Genomic DNA, 20,199 nt, shown 5'->3' on the forward strand with positions numbered 1-20,199 from the left:
AGGCCTAAAAGCATTGAGTTCTGGAACTGTGAAAGCACATCGTTGTCCTTGCTACCACCTCCATAGCGCCAGCATGTCTCACTGTTATGGCTAAGACCTTGTCGTATTTTCTTTTTACTACTCTCTCAAGCTACGTGACAATTTTCGTGGGTCAATGTGCGATGTCCGTCTCCGCTTAAAGGATGCTCTCTAGTCTAACGCTCGTTGTATTCCTCCACAGGCGGCTATCCGAAAGGAGTTGAACGAATTCAAAAGCACCGAGATGGAGGTGCACGCCTCGAGCAAGCACCTCACAAGGTAAGTGGGTGTGATTGCTTCTATTCTCTGCTGCGGCTGCCTCTATTTTTAGCTCCCCAGAAAAGATCCACAGAGCTAAAGATCGATGTGCATGCTTAAAAGGGGGAGGAGGGGAGTCCTTGCTTACCTTCCCGTGGGCCTGATATTGGCAAGAGAAATGACAAATGCTGTCTGTCCCCAATTAAGCATGTGCGGTAAACGAAGATCCTCTAGTCAATTTGTGAGTGACCTAAGGAGAGCGGCCCCACTCACCCGGCACACAAAGCTGTGCTAAAAATAGCCCAAGATTGATGAATAGCTGTAATCATAACTGGAGTGATTACAAAGGCACCTTCTGTGCTCACGATCACCCCCCTTCACTCTTTCACCTCCCTCTCCTTTTGTAGGTTCCACAGGCCGTGAATACGAAGGGGTGTTTCTTCTGTGAAGAAATAATGCTGAGCCTAGAATTTTCGGTTGCTGCGTCGGTGGCGGTTAGAAACTGCCGGAGCCCGGAGGACATTCTTCCAGAGCCCATTCCTTTCTCTGCAGGGTGTCCTCAATTCCTCCAGCGCGCCCCGAGGTTTCGTCGAGGAGAGGTGGACAGACGGTGATGTTTGGGGGTGTGACAGTGAATCCCGGAGGCTGTGTCTCCAACGTGGGAGCTGACTGGAGGAAGAAGACTAAAGACAGAACCTCGAACTCGGACTCCGTCTATCTGCCCGTCGGTTAAGATGGAGCTGAGGGAAGAACAATGCCTGTGTGTGCGTGTTTTTTCAAACTGACTCCTTTGAGAATGTGGTTGAATGCGTACAGGGAAGATGACGTTGTGCATGTGACCAGCTTCACCTTTTTTTTTTTTTTTAATAACGTGTCACTTGAGGAGGATGGGGGGAAGGGGGGGACTGTGTGGTCGGCCGTGGGTGAATTTCGTACCAACTGTATCTGTCAATCTGAACCGGACTGTCAATGTTTTCACTCAAGAGAGAACCTTTGTAAGCACTACTTGTCTTCAAAATACAAGGTCTTCAAAAAACAATGTATGCATCTTATTTTTGGTAATCACCATTTTTTTTAAAGTATTAATAAACAGATTGCTAGGTAGCTGAACAGGTAAAAGCCTCAATCCAGCCTTCCCCTTTGTATTGCTCAGAAAGTAGCAAGATACCGTAGTAAGCAGAGTGAATGTGAGATTCATGGGTCTGACAGGCAATATGAGATAATATACAGCAGGGCTCTCCAACCCTTTTCCTGGAGAGCTACCGTCCTGTAGGTTTTCGCTCCAACCCTAATAATTACCGAGTTGATAAGGGTCTTTCTAGAAATATAGGGGCCAATATGTGACATCAGGGTAAAAATGTCAATGGTTTGATATACGATTTTCTTGCAGCTTCACGGGTAGTTACAGGAATAAATGTCTAGGTAGGCACAATAAAACCATAACTCCACCTAGCAACAACAAAACATCTACATGTCACAAGAAACATGGACACTGAACGTTTCTTTAGTCAACTTCTCTATCATTTATAGCCATGCTAAACATTCCTGAAGAATTAAAAAGATAAACAGCATTTTTATGTTTTAGTAGTTGATATAATATCATATACTAATACAATGGGTTCTGTCAAATCATTGACAATAATAATCATTATAATCAGTAAACCCTTCAAGCATTGTGTGTGTGTGTTTGAAAACTAGCTGTCAAATTATTGCTTCCTTTGTCCTTGTTTCCTCCACTGCTTGTCTCGCCTTAAGTGCATTGTAGCCTATGGGGAGGAACCTTCACTCCTCTCCCCCAATGTGCTGTGAGAGGGAGGTGAGGAATGGGCGAAAGAAGGGGAGAATCTCAATTGCATTTCCTTGATTCCTCACGTCCTCTATCCTCAACTGTCTCAAAACCCATTGGATAAGAAGGTGAGCGTGGAAGGACTGCTGACCATCTCATCCAATGGGTTGACAACGGATGTGACGAATCAATGAAATGTGATTGCGCTGGAGGGAAGGCTGCCGTCTTATTAACCGTCTTAACCAACAATGCTATTTTTTGCATTGCTCGTAACTTGTTTTGTACATAATGTCGCTGCTACCGTCTCTTATGACCGAAAAGAGCTTCTGGACATCGGAACTGCGATTGCTCACCTCAAACTGGAGGGAGGGATATAATACAGAAACCCGACCAGGCCCAGATCCCCGTTATTCGTAGGAGAAGGAAACAGATTTCGCAGAGAGCTATCAGTGCCTTGTGAGGAGCAGGCGACGAGTGGCTAATCTGCCCTTGCCTTCCGTCCTGCTAGCTAACGTTCAATCGCTGGAAAATAAATGGGACGAACGGAAAGCACGTACATATTACCTCAACACCCCTGCACAATGTGCAGCTGCACATTGACTCTGTACCGGTACCACCTATATATAGCCCCACTATTGTTATTTACTGCTATTCTTTAATCATTTGTTATTCTTATCTCATTTAAAAATATATATTTTCTTAACACGGAATTGATGGTTAGAAACATCTTAGGGCTGCAATCCCGTTAACAGGATCGATATGACAACAGCCAGTGAAAGTGCTGGGCGCCAAATTCAAAACAACAGATCTCATAATAAAATTCCTCAAGCATACAAGTATTTTATACCATTTTAAAGGTAATCTTGTTAATTCCACAAGTGTCCGATTTCACATTGGCTTTACAGCAAAAGCACCACAAATTATTATGTTAGGTCAGAGCCAAGCCACAAAAAACACAGCCATTTTTCCAGCCAAAGAGAGGAGTCACAAAAAGCACAAATAGAGATGAAGATCAAAAGGCTAGTGATTCATTTTATCAGATGACACTCATGGGACTTCATGTTACACAATACATGTATGTTTTGTTCATATTTATATCAAAAAATCTCAGTATACATTGGGCGCGTTATGTTCAGAAGTTCCAAAAACATCGGGTGAATTTGCAGAGCGCAACAACAATTTACAGAAATTACTCATCATAAATGTTGATGAAAATACAAGTGTTCTACATGGAATTAAAGATATACTTCTCCTTAATGCAACCACTGTGTCAGATTTCAAAAAAGCTTTACGGAAAAAGCAAACCATGCTATAATCTGAGAACAGCGCTCAGAGAACAAATGCATATATCTGCCATGTTGGAGTCAACAGAAGTCAGAAATAACATTATAAATATTCACTTACCTTTGATCTTCATCAGAATGCACTCCCAGGAATCCCAGGCCCACAAATGTTTGATTTATTTGATAATGTCCATAATTTATGTCCAAATAGCTACTTTAGTTAGCGCGTTTGGTAAACATCAAAACTCACGAAGCGCGTTCACTAGTTGCAGACAATGTCCAAAAAGTTCCGTTACAGACCGTAGAAACCTGTCAAACGATGTATGGAATCAATCTTTAGGATGTTTTTAACATAAATCCTCAATAATATTCCAACCGGAGAATTCCTCTCTCTTCAGAAAAGCAAAGGAACGGGAGATACCTCTCGTGAAATGCGTGTGACCAGCGTGTGACTGCTGGCAGACCTCTGACTTAATCCACTCTCATTTGGCCCACTTCACAGTAGAAGCCTCAAACAAGTTTCTAAAGACGTTGACATCTAGTGGAAGCCTTGAAGTGCAAGATTACCAATATCCCACTGTAACTTCAATAGGGGCTGAGTTGAAAATCGACCAACCTCAATTTCCCACTTCCTGGTTGGATTTTTTTCTCAGGTTTTTGCCTGCCTTATGAGTTATGTTATACTCAGACATCATTCAAACAGTTTTAGAAACTTCAGAGTGTTTTCTATCCAAATATACTAATAATATATATATATATATATATATTACTGCTCAAAAAAATAAAGGGAACACTTAAACAACACAATGTAACTCCAAGTCAATCACACTTCTGTGAAATCAAACTGTCCACTTAGGAAGCAACACTGATTGACAAATTTCACATGCTGTTGTGCAAATGGAATAGACAACAGGTGGAAATTACAGGCAATTAGCAAGACACCCCCAATAAAGGAGTGGTTCTGCAGGTGATGACCACAGACCACTTCTCAGTTCCTATGCTTCCTGGCTGATGTTTTGGTCACTTTTGAATGCTGGCGGTGCTTTCACTCTAGTGGTAGCATGAGACGGAGTCTACAACCCACACAAGTGGCTCAGGTAGTGCAGCTCATCCAGGATGGCACATCAATGCGAGCTGTGGCAAGAAGGTTTGCTGTGTCTGTCAGCATAGTGTCCAGAGCATGGAGGCGCTACCAGGAGACAAGCCAGTACATCAGGAGACGTGGAGGAGGCCGTAGGAGGGCAACAACCCAGCAGCAGGATCGCTACCTCCGCCTTTGTGCAAGGAGGAGCAGGAGGAGCACTGCCAGAGCCCTGCAAAATGATCTCCAGCAGGCCACAAATGTGCATGTGTCTGCTCAAACGGTCAGAAACAGACTCCATGAGGGTGGTAGAGGGCCTGACGTCCACAGGTGGGGGTTGTGCTTACAGCCCAACACCGTGCAGGACATTGGCATTTGCCAGAGAACACCAAGATTGGCAAATTCGCCACTGGCGCCCTGTGCTCTTCACAGATGAAAGCCGGTTCACACTGAGCACGTGACAGAGTCTGGAGACGCCGTGGAGAACGTTCTGCTGCCTGCAACATCCTCCAGCATGACCGGTTTGGCGGTGGGTCAGTCATGGTGTGGGGTGGCATTTCTTTGGGGGGCCGCACAGCCCTCCATGTGCTCGCCAGAGGTAGCCTGACTGCCATTAGGTACCGAGATGAGATCCTCAGACCCCTTGTGAGACCATATGCTGGTGCGGTTGGCCCTGGATTCCTCCTAATGCAAGACAATGCTAGACCTCATGTGGCTGGAGTGTGTCATCAGTTCCTGCAAGAGGAAGGCATTGATGCTATGGACTGGCCCGCCCGTTCCCCAGACCTGAATCCAATTGAGCACATCTGGAACATCATGTCTCGCTCCATCCACCACCACAGACTGTCCAGGAGTTGACGGATGCTTTAGTCCAGGTCTGGGAGATCCCTCAGGAGACCATCCGCCACCTCATCAGGAGCATGCCCAGGCGTTGTAGGGAGGTCATACAGGCACGTGGGGGCCTCATTTTGACTTGTTTTAAGGACATTACATCAAAGTTGGATCAGCTTGTAGTGTGGTTTTCCACGTTAATTTTGAGTGTGACTCCAAATCCAGACCTCCATGGGTTGATAAATTTGATTTCCATTGATAATTTTTGTGTGATTGTCAGCACATTCAACTATGTAAAGAAAAAAGTATTTAATAAGAATATTTCATTCATTGAGATCTAGGATGTGTTATTTTAGTGTTCCCTTTATTTTTTGGAGCAGTATATATATATATATATAAGCAACTAGGACTGAGGAGCAGGCAGTTTACTCTGGGCACCTTTTCATCCAAGCTTCTCAATACTGCCCCTTCAGCCATAAGAAGTTAAGGGCTTGTAAATAAGCATTTCACTGTACACCTGTTGTATTCAGCGCATGTGACAAATACAATTTGATTTGATATGCAATTTATATTTTCCCAAGGACAGAGGAAGTAAGTATTTGACAGCCATTGAAGCCCCCATGCAGTCTTTGTTATTTTATTTTTTAAATCATCACTGTATGTCTAATAAATGATTTAATGAAAATAAATTATCTGAGTAACTTCCCTGAGACTCCTTTGGCCCTTGAAATGCTCAGTCTGATCATGTGCGCATTAGGAAACACATTAAGATATTTACATACACAGCCCTGATTGGCTGATAGGATGGTCAAGAGCCCACCCCCTTACCCAGATGAACAGTCATTGGTCTATTATATTCAGATCACATTGTTGTGACAACATGTGGGCCAAAATTTCCATACCACCTGAACATTATAATTTTCTCAATTTCAGTGTTATTTTGACCTTATAGTAGGGCCGGAACGATACCAGTATCGCGATACTCGTTTGTATCGTGGCAAGGAATCAAAACACTTAGCGAATTTAACTTCTTTAGGAAAACAGCCCTAATGTTGGAAACAAACATTATGTTGTCATCCAGTCACATTTATTTATTTTACTAGCAATAGCACACTATTTTACATACAGCAGATTTTTAACGGACTAAAGAGTTTGCTCTGCTCAGTGTTTGAATTTTTGCCATGGAAAAACATTGCGATTCTAATATCAACCTGGCCCTACCTCATGTTGTGTGTGGAAATATCATTAAAAAAAACTGGAAAATCACCTTTTTAACTGCACTGCCCCTTTAACAATGTTATACCGTGCCAGACTGACTGATCGCACTACCATAATACTCATGGCCTTCCCAGAAACAACCCCTAGCCCCTACTGCCCAGAGTCTAGACACTTGTGGAGATCTGAGAGGGATTGATGGGTGGTGACATGGTGAGAGCTGCACCTTACCCTCTAAAAGGCTTGGTGGAATTTTAGCGGTATTGCTGACACCTGTCCAATCCTCTCAGATCTCCACAAGTGTCTAGGGGTAGGGGCTGATCCTGGACAGGACCCCACAATCCTCCGGGTATGTGGTGGATCTACTGCACGACTTGAGGCATTGGTTGGATTTTTCATTCCATTTCTATACACACGGATTTGCACAGGTGCAAGCTGGACGCACCCTATCAGGCTAATCAGACAGTTCTGAGTAGCTGAAGACCTGCTGTATACAGTGAAAGGATATATTTAACATGTCTACTATTCACACCCTTAATTCCAGCTAGTTAGATGTGCAACCACTGACTAACTATAGCTATGGGAATATCTCTAGTCTAGCAATAGATACTGTTGTTTTGGCTGCATGGCATCATTGAACAAGATTAGCAATGGTTTGTTAGATACCTAGGATATACCAGTCAGCTAACCATTTACTGTAACAGCAGTCACACTAAATCTTACGCAGAATTGAAGAAATCATACCTTATTTTGGCACTTGAGCTCGATTAATTAAGATTCATAGAATGGTGTTAGAAGGGTGAACTCCTACTTTGAAAGGACAGAAAGTGTTGGCTGTGCACTTAACCAATGACATGTATTCCACATTTAACCCCACCCATGTGAAAATCTAAATATCAAGTTGTTTTGGGGGTTTTCTATAGAAAAACAAAAAACAAGCCTTTAATATTTCAATTAAAAAATGAATAAAGAAGCTGTTTTCATGTTCCGATTGCTCCATTTTAATTTGGAAAACAAAATCTAAATTTACATGAACCGTAATCTTACCTCAGGAATCTTGACAATGTTGTCCATGACATAGGCTAATTATCTTGACTACCGTAACAGACAAATGTTTTGTTAATTCTCCAGATCAACATTAATTCCCGCACTTTGGTTGCTGTTCAATCGTGTGCAGTATCACACCTGCTCGACTGTCATTCAGAAAATCCTTTCCCCACGTAACTAAATAGCTAGACATCTAATGGGCATCAAATAACTATTATGCATTATTTGATTAATCTGGTTAAAGTTGGTCTTTCTGTTAGAAGCATTAGATTTTGCAATCCATACATTATTTGGGATATGTGTGCCCATAAACTGTTTTCACACCGTAACATAGGGAGATACGAAACATTACGAGGTAAGTGCACTTCCGAGATCTCCATACAAGAGTCCAACAGCAATATTCAGGAATTTTACAGGATCAAATTCAATGTGTAAATTAACTTGATAAATGCTTAGTATATGATATGAGAAACAGCAGTATCATAAATCTAAGGAAAGAAAGGTAGTGTTTTATGAAGACTCCAAGCATGAGAAAGGGTTTAAACATGGGTGATTCAACTCATTAATTATGTTGAATGTATCTATGTCCCCCCTTTTATATCCTAAATGTATTCATGTGAAAAAAAGGCTAATTATTATTAATGACTTTAACAGCTCCAAACAGATGTTCACTACAAGAAATGCTCACTGGTACCCTCGTTTATAGAAAGACCCATAAGCTGAATCAGGTTAGTTACAACTGTGGTTGGAGCGAAAACCCACATGAGGGTAGCTCTCCAGGAACAGGTTTGGTGAGCCCTAACATACAGCGCATTCGGAAAGTATTCAGACCACTTGAATTTTTCCACATTGTTACAGCCTTATTCTAAAATGGATTAAATGTTTGTTTTCCCTCATCAATCTACACACAATACCTCAGTGACAAAGCAAAAACAGGTTTTTAGACATGTTTGAAAATGTATTTAAAAAAACGGAAATATCACATTTACATAAGTATTCAGACCCTTTACTCAGTACTTTGTTGAAGCACCTTTGGCAACGATTACAGCCTTGCGTCTTCTTGGATATGACGTTACAAGCTTGGCACAGTTGTATTTGGGTAGTTTCTCCACTTCTCTGCAGATCTTCTCAAGCTCTGTCAGGTTGGAAGGGGAGGCTCGCTGCACAGCTATTTTCAGGTCTCTCTAGAGATGTTTGATAAAGTTCAAGTCCGGGCTCTGGCTGGGCCACTCAAGGACATTCGGAGACTGTCCTGAAGCCACTCCTGTGTTGTCTTGGCTGTGTGCTTAGGGTCGTTGTCATGTTGGAAGGTGAACTTATGCCCCAGTCTGAGGTCCTGAGCACTCTGGTGCAGGTTTTCATCAAGTATCTCTCTGTGCTCTGCTCTGTTAATCTTTCCCTCAATCCTGACTAGTCTCCAAGTCCCTGCCGCTGAAAAACATCCCCACAGCATGAAGCTGCCGCCACCATGCTTCGACGTAGGGATGGTGCAAGGTTTCCTCCAGACGTGAAAATCGGCAATCTTGGTTTCATCAGACCAGAGAATCTTGTTTCTTATGGTCTGAGAGTACTTTAAGTGCATTTTTGGCAAATTCCAAGTGGGCTGTCATGTCTTTTACCGTCTGGCCAGTCTACCATGAAGGACTGATTTGTTGGGAGTGCTGCAGAAATGGTTGTCCTTCTGGAAGGTTCTTCCATCTCCACAGAGGAACTCTGGGGCTCTGTCCGAGTGACCATTGGGTTCTTGGTCACCTCCCTGAACCAAGGCCTTTCTCCCCCGCTCAGTTTGGCCGGGCGGCCAGCTCTAGGAAGTCTTGGTGGTTCCAAACATTTTCCATTTAAGAATGATGGAGGCCACTGTGTTCTTGGGGACCTTCAATGCTGCATAATTGTTTTGGTACCCTTCCCCAGATCTGTGCCTCGGCACAATCTTGCCTCGGAGATCTATGGACAATTAATTTGAGCTCGTGGCTTGGATTTTGCTCTGACATGCACTCCCAACTGTGGAACCTTATATAGACCGGTGTGTGCCTTTTACAAATCATGTCCAATCAATTGAATTTACCACAGGTGGACTCCATTCAAGTTCTAGAAACGTCTCAAGGATGATCAATAGAAACAGGATGCACCTGAGCTCAATTTCCAGTCTCATAGCAAAGAGTCTTAGTGCTTATGTAAATGAGGTATGTTTTTTATTTGTAATGTGCAAAAAATTCTAAAAACAAGTTTTTGCTTTGTCATTATGGGCGATTGTGTGTAGATTGAGGACTTTTTAAATTTATTTAATCCATTTTAGAATAAGGTTGTAACGTAACAAAATTTGGAAAAGGTCAAGGGGTTTGATTACTTTCCAAATGCACTGTAGAGCATAATAACCGATTCTGAAATTGATATTTGTCCATAAGAATAACTTGAATATGTTGACATACTGCTTTCATCTTTCCATGCCAAGTAAGGTACATTATGGTTTCTCTGAATACACATTTTTGTTTTAAAAAGTTTAATAAACTTAGGCAACCTTAACAGCAAACAAATAGCAGGCAACCTTGTACAGATAAAATGCCATTCAAACAAAGTTCACAGAAATGCATTATTTATATTGAAAATACTACTCTTACGGAGAGACAGTTAAAACTATAAAAAGTTATTAGTGTCAAACATCACTGCAAAAATACAAAAATGATCTGATAAATGTTAATATAAATTCACATTTGATAATTTAAATAAGGCATGTATATATATTTCTTTAACTTATGCTTAATATATTAAATTTGATTACAGCTAACGTAGAATGACGGGCAAACTTCACAGAACACAAACATATCTTATAAATGTGCAGAGGTACTTGATTTGGGTTTAAAATCTTGGACCCTCTGGCAGGAAAAGAGCCTGTAGTCCTCTCCTCACACTCATTATCTCCTCGTCTTGCTGAGGAGAGACACACAAAAACACAGCCCTCAAATACACTTGCAACATCTCAGGGGATGCAGTCTCAGTCTGCGCTAATAAAAGGTAGCACTTGAGTAGGACTTTCAAAAGAGGGACCTCTTTAATATCCCATAAATCTAAGCTGGGGGGTTCTCCTAAAATTGAAGGACATAATTTAGCTAATTGATTTTTAATTTTAAGACCCCTAGAAGTATATAAAAAAGTATATTTTATAAAAAAATATATTTTTGGCCTTACTGCTATTAGCCCATACAAACGGATTGAATAACAGATTGTCCCCCACCAAAATCTGAAGGAAGTTTGTTCTGAAGTGTATATATATATTTTATTTTCTACATGTATTTAACCCCTTATTTGTGGCACTAAACAGTCTCCAGATTTTCTTTCATTTTTTCAACTGGTGCCGGGTAACCTTCAGACGAGTCTTGTGAGGCCTGTGGGCATCCTAGAGCAAAACAATCGACGTGTTCGTGAGAGTCTCACCTTTCCACAGAGGGGTCATATTAGTGTGTAACCCAAACTGTTTGGACGCTACAGACAGAAGTTGGCATATCAGCTGTACCGACTTCAGACAAGTCCCAAGACTCTTGTGGGGGTCGTAAGAGCCTCATCTTTCCATAGGGGTCACAATAGTTTGTGGGCCGAACCTGTTCGGACACTACAGACAATTTTCGGGATGTCTCATGGTATGACAAACGTGTTGTGAACTGAGATGCATCCATTACAAAGAAACACATCTCTAGCTTAAACTGACAGATTTTTTTTTAGGGGGATTTAATGCCGTGCGGTGGAAAGAGACATGGGTCTAATTGTTTTTTAGTGCCTTGCCTAGTCACAACTGTCATTTCCACTAACCATTTCCTTGAAGAGTCTGTCCTGAACTGATTTCATGTCTTTCCTCATCAGGCACATCTGAAAACAGTGGGTGACAACAAATATTTGTTAAGGTTTGAACTCTTCACAGTGGCACACGGCAGAGAAAATGGGGATAAGCATAATGCCATACTGCACAACACAGGACTGAAATCCTATTGCTTAAAACTGAGCTCAGATGAGCTGAGTTTCTGGTAAAAAACATTGTAACAGGTACGCCTGTAAGACATAAGGAATGCATGTTGATCAAAACACAAGGTGACATGTACTTTAGATTTTGTGGGTCGGCTGTTCCTCTTTCCCTATTCACTGTACTTGTGCTGTATGGAATTGTTGTGTTTATGATCAACATAGTGGGCTACAGTTTATATGAAGCAGGAGGCTACAGTGTAGATGAAGTCTAGCGCTAAAGTTTGGATGATCCACACCTGAGAGGTGAAGATCCTCTCCTCGTACTCCAGGCTGTGACACACATCGGTCTGGAAGGTACTCTTGAGGCTCTGCAGTCTGAGGAGGGCAAAGAACGAAAAGGTGAAGAAGAGCACACGAAAGAGCAAATGAGCCATGGGTGAGAGAGAGCGTGCGAGTGGGAGAGAGAGGGAGGAGAAAATGAAATATAAAAATACTAAACCTTTACCACTATCACGTGTGTTTTTGTTGTATTGTAAATAAAAAAACACCAGTTGTTCATAAATAATAAAAAAACAATGAGGGACATGAATGTATCAGGGACATGACCTCACAGTGGTGTTGCATTGTTTAAAGTAGAGAAGTCAGGTTGGAACTAGGACAATAAACTGAAAATGATTGACACTGACCATACTGATCACTTATTGCAGGAATTTTGCTGATATCGTTCATTACGATAAGTAGCCTATACTAGAGAACGGTAAAGTTTGAAATGAAATAAGTTTGATAATATGGGGCGATTGTTACAACCATCAAACTAGTAAATCATATCAAATTGCACTTGTCACATGCACCGAATACAACAACCTCACCGGGAAATGCTTATTTACAAGCCCTTAACCAACAATGCAGTTCAAGAAAAAGAGTTAAGAAAATATTTACTGAATAAACTAAAGTAAAAAAAAAATCTAAAAAAGTAACAAGAAAATTACATAACAATGAGGCTATATACAGGGGGTAAAGGTTAGTCGAGGTCATTTGTAAAGTGACTATGGATAGATAATAAACATTGTACCAGCAGTGTAAAAACAAAGGGGGGGGGTCAATGTAAATGTTCGGGTGGCCATTTGATTAATTGTTCAGCAGCAGTCTTATGGCTTGGGGGTAGAAGCTGTTAAGGAGCCATTTGAACCTAGACTTGGCGCTCCGGTACCGCTTGCCGTACAGTAGCAGAGAAAAGTCTATGACTTGGGTGACTGGAGTCTGACAATTTTTGGGGCCTTCCTCTGACACTGCCTAGTATGTAAGTCCTGGATGTCAGGAAGCATGGCCCCAGTGATGTTCTGGGCCGTACGCCCTACCCTCTGTAGCGCGTTACGGTTAGATGCTGTGCAGTTGCCATACCAGGCGATGATGCAACCGGTCAGGATGTTCCTGATGGTCCAGCTGTAGAACCTTTTGACGATCTGGGTACCCATGCTAAATCTTTCAGTCTCCTGAGGGGGAAAAGGTGTTGTTGTGCCCTCTTCACAACTGTCTTGGTTTGTTTGGACCATGATAGTTCATTGGTGATGTGGACACCAAGGAATTTGAAACTCTTGACCCGCTCCACTTCAGCCCTGTCGGTGTTAATGGGGGCCTGTTCCGCCCTCCTTTTCCTATAGTCCACGATCAGCTCCTTTAGTCTTGCTCACATTGAGGGAGAGGTTGTTGTCCTGGCACCACACTGCCAGGTCTCTGACCTCCTCCCTATAGGCTGTCTCATCGTTGTCGGTGATCAGGCCTACCACTGTTGTCATCAGCAAACTTAATGATGGTGTTGGAGTCATGCTTGGCCACGCAGTCATGGGTGAACAGGTAGTGCAGGAGGGTGACTAAGCCAGACTACGGTTTGCAACTACACATGGGGACAAAGATCAGACTTTTTGGAGAAATGTCCTCTGGTCTGATGAAACAAAAATATAACTGTTTGGCTATAATGACCAATGTTATGTTTCGAGGAAAAGGGGAACGCTTGCAAGCTGAAGAACACCATCCCAACCGTGAAATACGGGGGTGGCAGCATCATGTTGTGGGGGTGCTTTGCTGCAGGAGGGACTGGTGCACTTCACAAAATAGATGGCATCACGAGGAAAGGAAAATATTGGTGGATATATTGAAGCAACATCTCAAGACATCAGTCAGGAAGTTAAAGCTTGGTCGCAAATGGGTCTTCCAAATAAATGGACAATGACCCCAAGCATACTTCCAAAGTTGTGGAAAAACGGCTTAAGGACAACAAAGTCAAGGTATTGGAGTGGCCATCACAAATCCCTGACCTCAATCCCATAGAAAAATTGTGGGCAGAACTGAAAAAGCGTGTGCGAGCAAGGAGGCCTACAAACCTGACTCAGCTACACCAGCTCTGTCAGGAGGAATGGGCCAAAATTCACCCAACTTATTGTGGGAAGCTTGTGGAAGGCTCCCTGAAATGTTTGACCCAAGTTAAACAATTTAAAGGCAATGCTACCAAATACTAATTGAGTGTACGTAAACTTCTGACCCACTGGGAATGTGATGAAAGAAATAAAAGCTCAAATAAATCATTCTCTCTACTATTATTCTGACATTTCACATTCTTAAAATAAAGTGGTGATCCTAACTGACTTAAGACAGGAAATTCTTTATAGGATTAAATGTCAGGAATTGTGAAAAACTGAGTTTAAATGTATTTGGGCAAGGTGTATGTAAACTTCTGACTTTAACTGTATATACACCCTTATACAGTACCAGTCAAAAGTGTAGACACACCTACTAATTCCAGGGTTTTTCTTTATTTTTTACTATTTTCTACATTGTATAATAAATACAAAATTATATCAAAATTATGAAATAACACATATGGAATAATGTAGTAACCAAAAGTGTTAAACAAATCAAAATATATTCAGAATATATATATTATTCTTGCCTTGATGACAGCTTTGCAAACTCTTGGCATTCTCTCAACCAGCTTCATGAGGTAGTCTCCTGGAATGCATATCATTTAACAGTAGTGCCTTGTTAAAAGTTATCTGTGGAATGTCTTTCCTTCTTAATGCATTTGAGCCAATCAGTTGCACTGTGACAAGGTAGGGGTGGTATACAGAAGACAGCCCTATTTGGTAAAAGACCATAATATGGCAAGAACAGCAGTCCATCATTTTAAGACATGAAGATCAGTCAATCTGGAAAATTTCAAGAACTTTGAAAGTTTCTTCAAGTGCAGTCACTAAAACCATCAAGCGCTATTATGAAACTGGCTCTCATGAGGACCGCCACATGAGAGCTGCAGAGGATATGTTCATTAGAGTTAATTGTACCTCAGATTGCAGCCCAAATAAATGCTTCACAGAGTTCAAGTAACAGACACATCTCAACATCAACTGTTCAGAGGAGACTGCTTGAATAAGACCTTCATGGTCAAATTGCTGCAAAGAAAACACTACTAAAGGACATCAATAAGAAGAGACTTGCTTGGGCCAAGAAACACGAGCAATGGACATTAGACCTGTGAAAATCTGTCCTTCGGTCTGATGAGTCCAAATTTGAGATTTTTGGTTCCAACCTCCATGTCTTTGTGAGACACAAAGTAGGTGACGGATGATCTCCGCATGTGTTGTTCCCACTGTGAAGCATGGAGTGGGAGGTATGATGGTGCTTTGCTGGTGACACTGTGATTTATTTAGAATTCAAGGCAAACTTAATGAGCACCACTACCACAGCATTCTGCAGCGATACGCCATCTCATCTGGTTTGCGCTTAGTGGAACTATCATTTGTTTATCAACAGGACAATGACTCAACCCACCTCCATGCTGTATAAGGGCTATTTGATCAAGAAGGAGAGTGATGGAGTGTGACATCAGATGACCTGGCCTCCACAATCACCCAACCTCAACCCAATTGAGTTGGACCGCAGAGTGAAGGAAAAGCAGCCACAAAGTGCTCAGCATATGTGAGAACTCCTTCAAGACGGTTGGAAAAGTATTCCAGGTGAAGCTGGTTGAAAGAATGACAAGTGTGTGTAAAGCTGTCATCAAGGCAAAGGGTGGCTACTTTGAAGAATCTCAAATATAAAATATATTTTGATTTGTTTAACACTTTTTTTGGTTACTACATGATTCCATATGTGTTATTCATAGTTTCGATTTCTTCACTATTATTCTACAACGTAGAAAATTGCAATTAGCACAATTTTTAAGAACTTTGACCCAGTTTGAGATACTTTTCTTTAGTTCTAAACAATCATGTGAATAGTCATGCTATGACCACATCAAGGAGAAACAAATAACTCAGTTCTTTTGAGACAGAGATCCGGCCTCATTCACAACAGAGATACATGTATTTTTGGTCACAGTTCATTTCCCCCAGGTTAAAAAAAATGATACAATGTGTTATGTGGTCCTTTTGTAATGGAGCAGGGGAGGACTAGAGGATAAATTGCAATCTTTGCAGTGTGTCCGTTTGAGCGGGGGGGGGGAACAACATTTTCCCACCTGGGACTTTTCACTCCCTGAATGTGGCAGAAAAACACACACACACCTTCTAGTCTCTTTCTCCTGGTAGGAATGGAAAGCCACAGACTGCTTCCTCCAGTATGTCTAAGGAGAGAGAAGTGAACTGATAACACTGATTAAATCAACATACAGTCAACTAAAGCATGGGAGGATTTCCCATAGACAATCCAAACCTGAAAGGGTTGGAATACCGGTATACTGCATTGTCAGGGAGGCCTTTTACTATTAAATACTGTTAATGTAGGAGTTTAACAATGTTAAATTCGTTGTGCTAGTTTGATTTACCATTTTAAAAGGAACTCAGATATCCATATTATAAGGGCCCTGGTCAGTTTCCACCACATACATGCGACCAACTGAGCATCTGCTAAATGACTACAATGTCAATGTAATGTAAGTAATCCTATACAGTCAGTTCCTTCTCCATGTTCTTTAGAGTGGATTCGTCCTCCTCCAAGTTGTTGATCTCCTTCAGCAGAACACCCCTGACCTGTTCCAGCTTCTGAGACCTACACACACAGACAGGGGGAGGAGGAAGGGGAGAGATATTGAGGAGACCAAGAGAGATTGCATCTCTGACAGATTGACATATTCTTGTATACTACACAATGCAATCTTTATTGGTCGATTATACAGAGACAATGGACATTTGGTAATTTTTGCTGTCACAGTACCCAGCCCCACCACACACAACAGGCTGGGAGCAGCACAGGGTCAGCCGCAGAGCAGCTCCCCTGGGGCAGGTAAAGGGTTAAAAGTGCCTTGCTCAAGGTTACATAGGTAGTCAGTGGCACCTGAGATATTGATGTCAGCAACCCTGCTGTTGCCAGTTCACTATTTAGTGTACACTAACTAACCTGTAGTTTTGAACTCTCATGCTGATGGAAGAGACGTGCTGCTGGACGGTCTTCAGAGACTGCTTGGTGTACAGCTCCATACGTCTGGAGCGATTCTGACGCACGTAACAGAGGTAAGTAGAACATATTTAGGGTCTCCCATAGAATACAAAATCCTATTCACAAAGGCCAAATCACCTTTAAGTGACATCAAACCAAATATGGAGATTTTGAAAAGGAGGAAATTTCAACAACTGAACACATGCCCCATTCACTTCCATTGATTGTTAGCTAGTGGTGGCTAAAGTTAGCTGAAGATTGTAGTGGCTGGATTACAGTTTCTCCTGGCTCAGAGACCACTTTCAAGGTAAGGAATAATCTAACATTAAGTTGTAAAATCCTGGATTAACTATTAATTAATTTACTGCATGCTGATGCCACCATGGAAGGCAAAAACTCCCTCCCAACAAACAGTTCTTACACTAAAAGGGCATTATAATCAATGTCTTGGAGGTGATATTTGTGCATCTGTAACTTTCTCACTCATTATTATTCACAAATCATTCAGGACTATCCGTAATCATAGTTGTATCCACATGAATGTAAAAACGTTTAGAAACATATCCTCCTGTGAGTTTGTGTCCAACCAAATAAATAGATATCCTTCCCATTGAAGTCAATGGGTCAGTGATGGGTGGACCAGAAGCCATATTGAGTGTACCCATAGCAGTAAAGCGGGAAGTTAAAAAAGCATTCTATTTTCTATGGGTGCAACCTGGAATTTCCTCTGGAGCTCGGAGCTGAACTGGCGACACATGTTGCCCATGTCGTGAGGGGAGCGATCCAGCTCACCCTCCACCTCGGCCTCCACGTCGGCCTCCCAGCTGGATGACGTCACCATGTGGGACGACACCACCCGGCTCAGGTCCCCCTCCGGAGAAACGTCCATGACTAGGGACAACACACAAATGTAGGCATATACAGTTACGAATACACACACATGCAGTCATGAACAAACACATAAAGAGGAATAGTATGCTAACAATAGCACCCACCCCATCTCACACACATATCTACTGGATGTGCAAGTGCATCCTTCTCCAAACTGCTCAGAGTTAAAGCTGCAATATGTAACTCTTTGGGCGACCTGATCAAATTCACCTAGAAATCTGAGTTATAGACCTGTCATTCTAATTGAAAGCAAGTCTAAGAAGCAGTATATCTGTTCTACGTGCTCCATTTCTATGCTTCCCATTCTTAAGTTTAGTTTTTGCGTCTTTTACTTTCGGTTTTGTACACCAGTTTCAAACATATGAAAATACAATATTTTTGGTTATTGAAAATATATTTCAGTGGTTTAGATGCTACAATGATTATCTATGCTTGCTTGTTTTGTCACAAACTGAAATTAGACAAACTATTAGAATTTTAGCAACCAGGAAATGGCTTTTAGCAACCAGGATTTTTGAATATTGTACCTTGAAGATAAATATAGCTGTTGGTTTGACTAATCATTACTATAACTATGAATTCAAAAGCAGTGCCTTTTGTGAGACCTAGAGCTTGTTCTGGAAAACCATGGGGGCAGGTGGAGCTGTTTGTCCTAAGGTTTTGTAGATCGCTGTACCCATAGAAATGCATCACATTTAAGTGTTCTATTCAAATCTATGGCTGTACCTGTGTCACGAGCGCTCTTGCTGCTCTGGATGTGGTGATATATTTTCGTGGTTGCCAGCGAGGCCCTGTCCTTTGTTCCATTTCCTTTCTTCTCCTCTTCCTCCTCTTCGTCAGAGCTGCTCTGTTCCTCCCATGCCTGGGCCTGAGCGTGGAGGTTGGGCTTGGCTGCTGAAGTGGAGGGAAAGAATTGAATGAAAGAGAAATTAGTTGAATAAAGGGCTATTTTATGAAGTGAGAACTGGTTCTCCAATTATGTGAAAATGAAAACCATATATTGTTGAAAGAATATATATATATTAAATGTCGTTCTCACTGGGTTTAAACAGTTTTCTAGGCCTCATCTTGACCGCCTGCCTCCCTCTTCGTGTGCCGCTCTTTCCCTCCTCCTCCGAGTTACTGGACGAGGGGCGGGAGTTGTGGCGCTTGCGCCCGGTGCAGGGACCTATGAGAGGGGAATCAAACGATTGAACCAGACCAAACCAGTAGAGCCTGACCAATAAACTGGTGAACTGATATTATCTGCCAATTATAATGGTTGCCTGAAGAGGGCGCTCTACGGCTGCTCATAGAACATCATTCAGCCCTAGGTCACGACGTGAGAGGAAGTGGTTTGGGGGAGTGGTTTGACGGTGAGTAGATCGCAACAGCCAGCGACAGCGTACTTGAATAAGTCAATTATCAAAAGTACACTTCACCAACCAAGAACCCCAGGGGTGTAATCATTAGCCAAACAGTTGCAAAACTAAAACGAGAGTTTCTATTGGACAAATGCAGGAAGGTCCTTCCCCGTTTCATTAGGTTTAAGAAACTTTTTTTCTACAGAATAAACATAATGAAGACGCCCCTGTACTCATCACATTTACACTTAATTAACGTTAGCTGGCCAGCAATGTAGTTATGCTCTATCTAGCCAGTAAGATACTGTAGTTAGCCTAGCTCAGGGGTCTCCAACAGGTTGATCAGAGCTACCAGTAGCTCGCAGTGCACCGCCAATTTTTTTGAAAGTACATGCAATTCTATGTTCCACTGCAAACTGTCATAAAGAAATTTCACAAGTATCAGACTGCGCAAGCTCCCAGCTACTATCTTATCCAGTGTTTCCCAAACTTTTTATAGTCCCGTACCCCTTCAAACATTCAACCTCCAGCTGCATACCCCCTTAGCACCAGGGTCAGCGCACTCTCAAATGTTGTTTTTTGCCATCATTGTAAGCCTGCCACACACACACACTATACGATACATTTATTAAACATAAGAATGAGTGTGAGTCTTTGTCACAACCCGGCTTATGGGAAGTGACAAAGAGCTAGGACAAGGGCACAAATAATAATCAACAATTTTGGTTTGAGTTCATTTGCACACAAAGAAATCATACAATGATGGAAAGACCAGTGTGTTGTCCTTGTTAATGCAGACAGAGAAAAGCTCCAACTTGTCCTGCACATTGAATATAGTTGTGGAGAGTCCCTGTAATCCTAGATTCAGATCATTCAGGTGAGAAAAATATCACCCAGATAGGCCAGTTGTGTGAAAAATTGATCAACATGCGAGCGGTCAGACAAGTGAAAATTATGGTCAGTAAAGAAAACTTTAAGCTTGTCTCTCTTAAAAAAAGTGTCAATACTTTGCACCTTGATAACCAGCGCACTTCTGTATGTTGTAAAAGCATTACATGGTCG

General features: G+C 41.9%; 2 protein-coding genes across 2 annotated transcripts in view; one reads left to right on the plus strand and one right to left on the minus strand.

Moving 5' to 3' along the window:
- LOC112215966 (phosphatase and actin regulator 3-like) overlaps window positions 1-1,315 on the plus strand; it is a 53,493-nt gene extending 52,178 nt beyond the window's left edge. Inside the window, exons 11-12 of the mRNA XM_024375496.2 lie at window positions 221-297; window positions 684-1,315. Coding sequence (XP_024231264.1) covers window positions 221-297; window positions 684-699 — 93 coding nt within the window. The 3' untranslated portion in view covers window positions 700-1,315. The remainder of the gene's footprint in view (window positions 1-220; window positions 298-683) is intronic.
- An 8,694-nt stretch (window positions 1,316-10,009) lies between these two features.
- LOC112215967 (synaptonemal complex protein 2) overlaps window positions 10,010-20,199 on the minus strand; it is a 61,402-nt gene continuing 51,212 nt past the window's right edge. Inside the window, exons 38-46 of the mRNA XM_024375497.2 lie at window positions 18,834-18,962; window positions 18,521-18,688; window positions 17,619-17,794; window positions 16,865-16,959; window positions 16,417-16,516; window positions 16,033-16,091; window positions 11,770-11,848; window positions 11,324-11,380; window positions 10,010-10,447 (exon numbers count right to left, since the gene is read on the minus strand). Of these exons, the coding sequence (XP_024231265.2) occupies window positions 10,376-10,447; window positions 11,324-11,380; window positions 11,770-11,848; window positions 16,033-16,091; window positions 16,417-16,516; window positions 16,865-16,959; window positions 17,619-17,794; window positions 18,521-18,688; window positions 18,834-18,962 (935 nt within the window). The 3' untranslated portion in view covers window positions 10,010-10,375. The remainder of the gene's footprint in view (window positions 10,448-11,323; window positions 11,381-11,769; window positions 11,849-16,032; window positions 16,092-16,416; window positions 16,517-16,864; window positions 16,960-17,618; window positions 17,795-18,520; window positions 18,689-18,833; window positions 18,963-20,199) is intronic.

The sequence above is a fragment of the Oncorhynchus tshawytscha genome, linkage group LG16 (assembly GCF_018296145.1).
Source record: "Oncorhynchus tshawytscha isolate Ot180627B linkage group LG16, Otsh_v2.0, whole genome shotgun sequence".
NCBI classification, from domain to species: domain Eukaryota; kingdom Metazoa; phylum Chordata; class Actinopteri; order Salmoniformes; family Salmonidae; genus Oncorhynchus; species Oncorhynchus tshawytscha.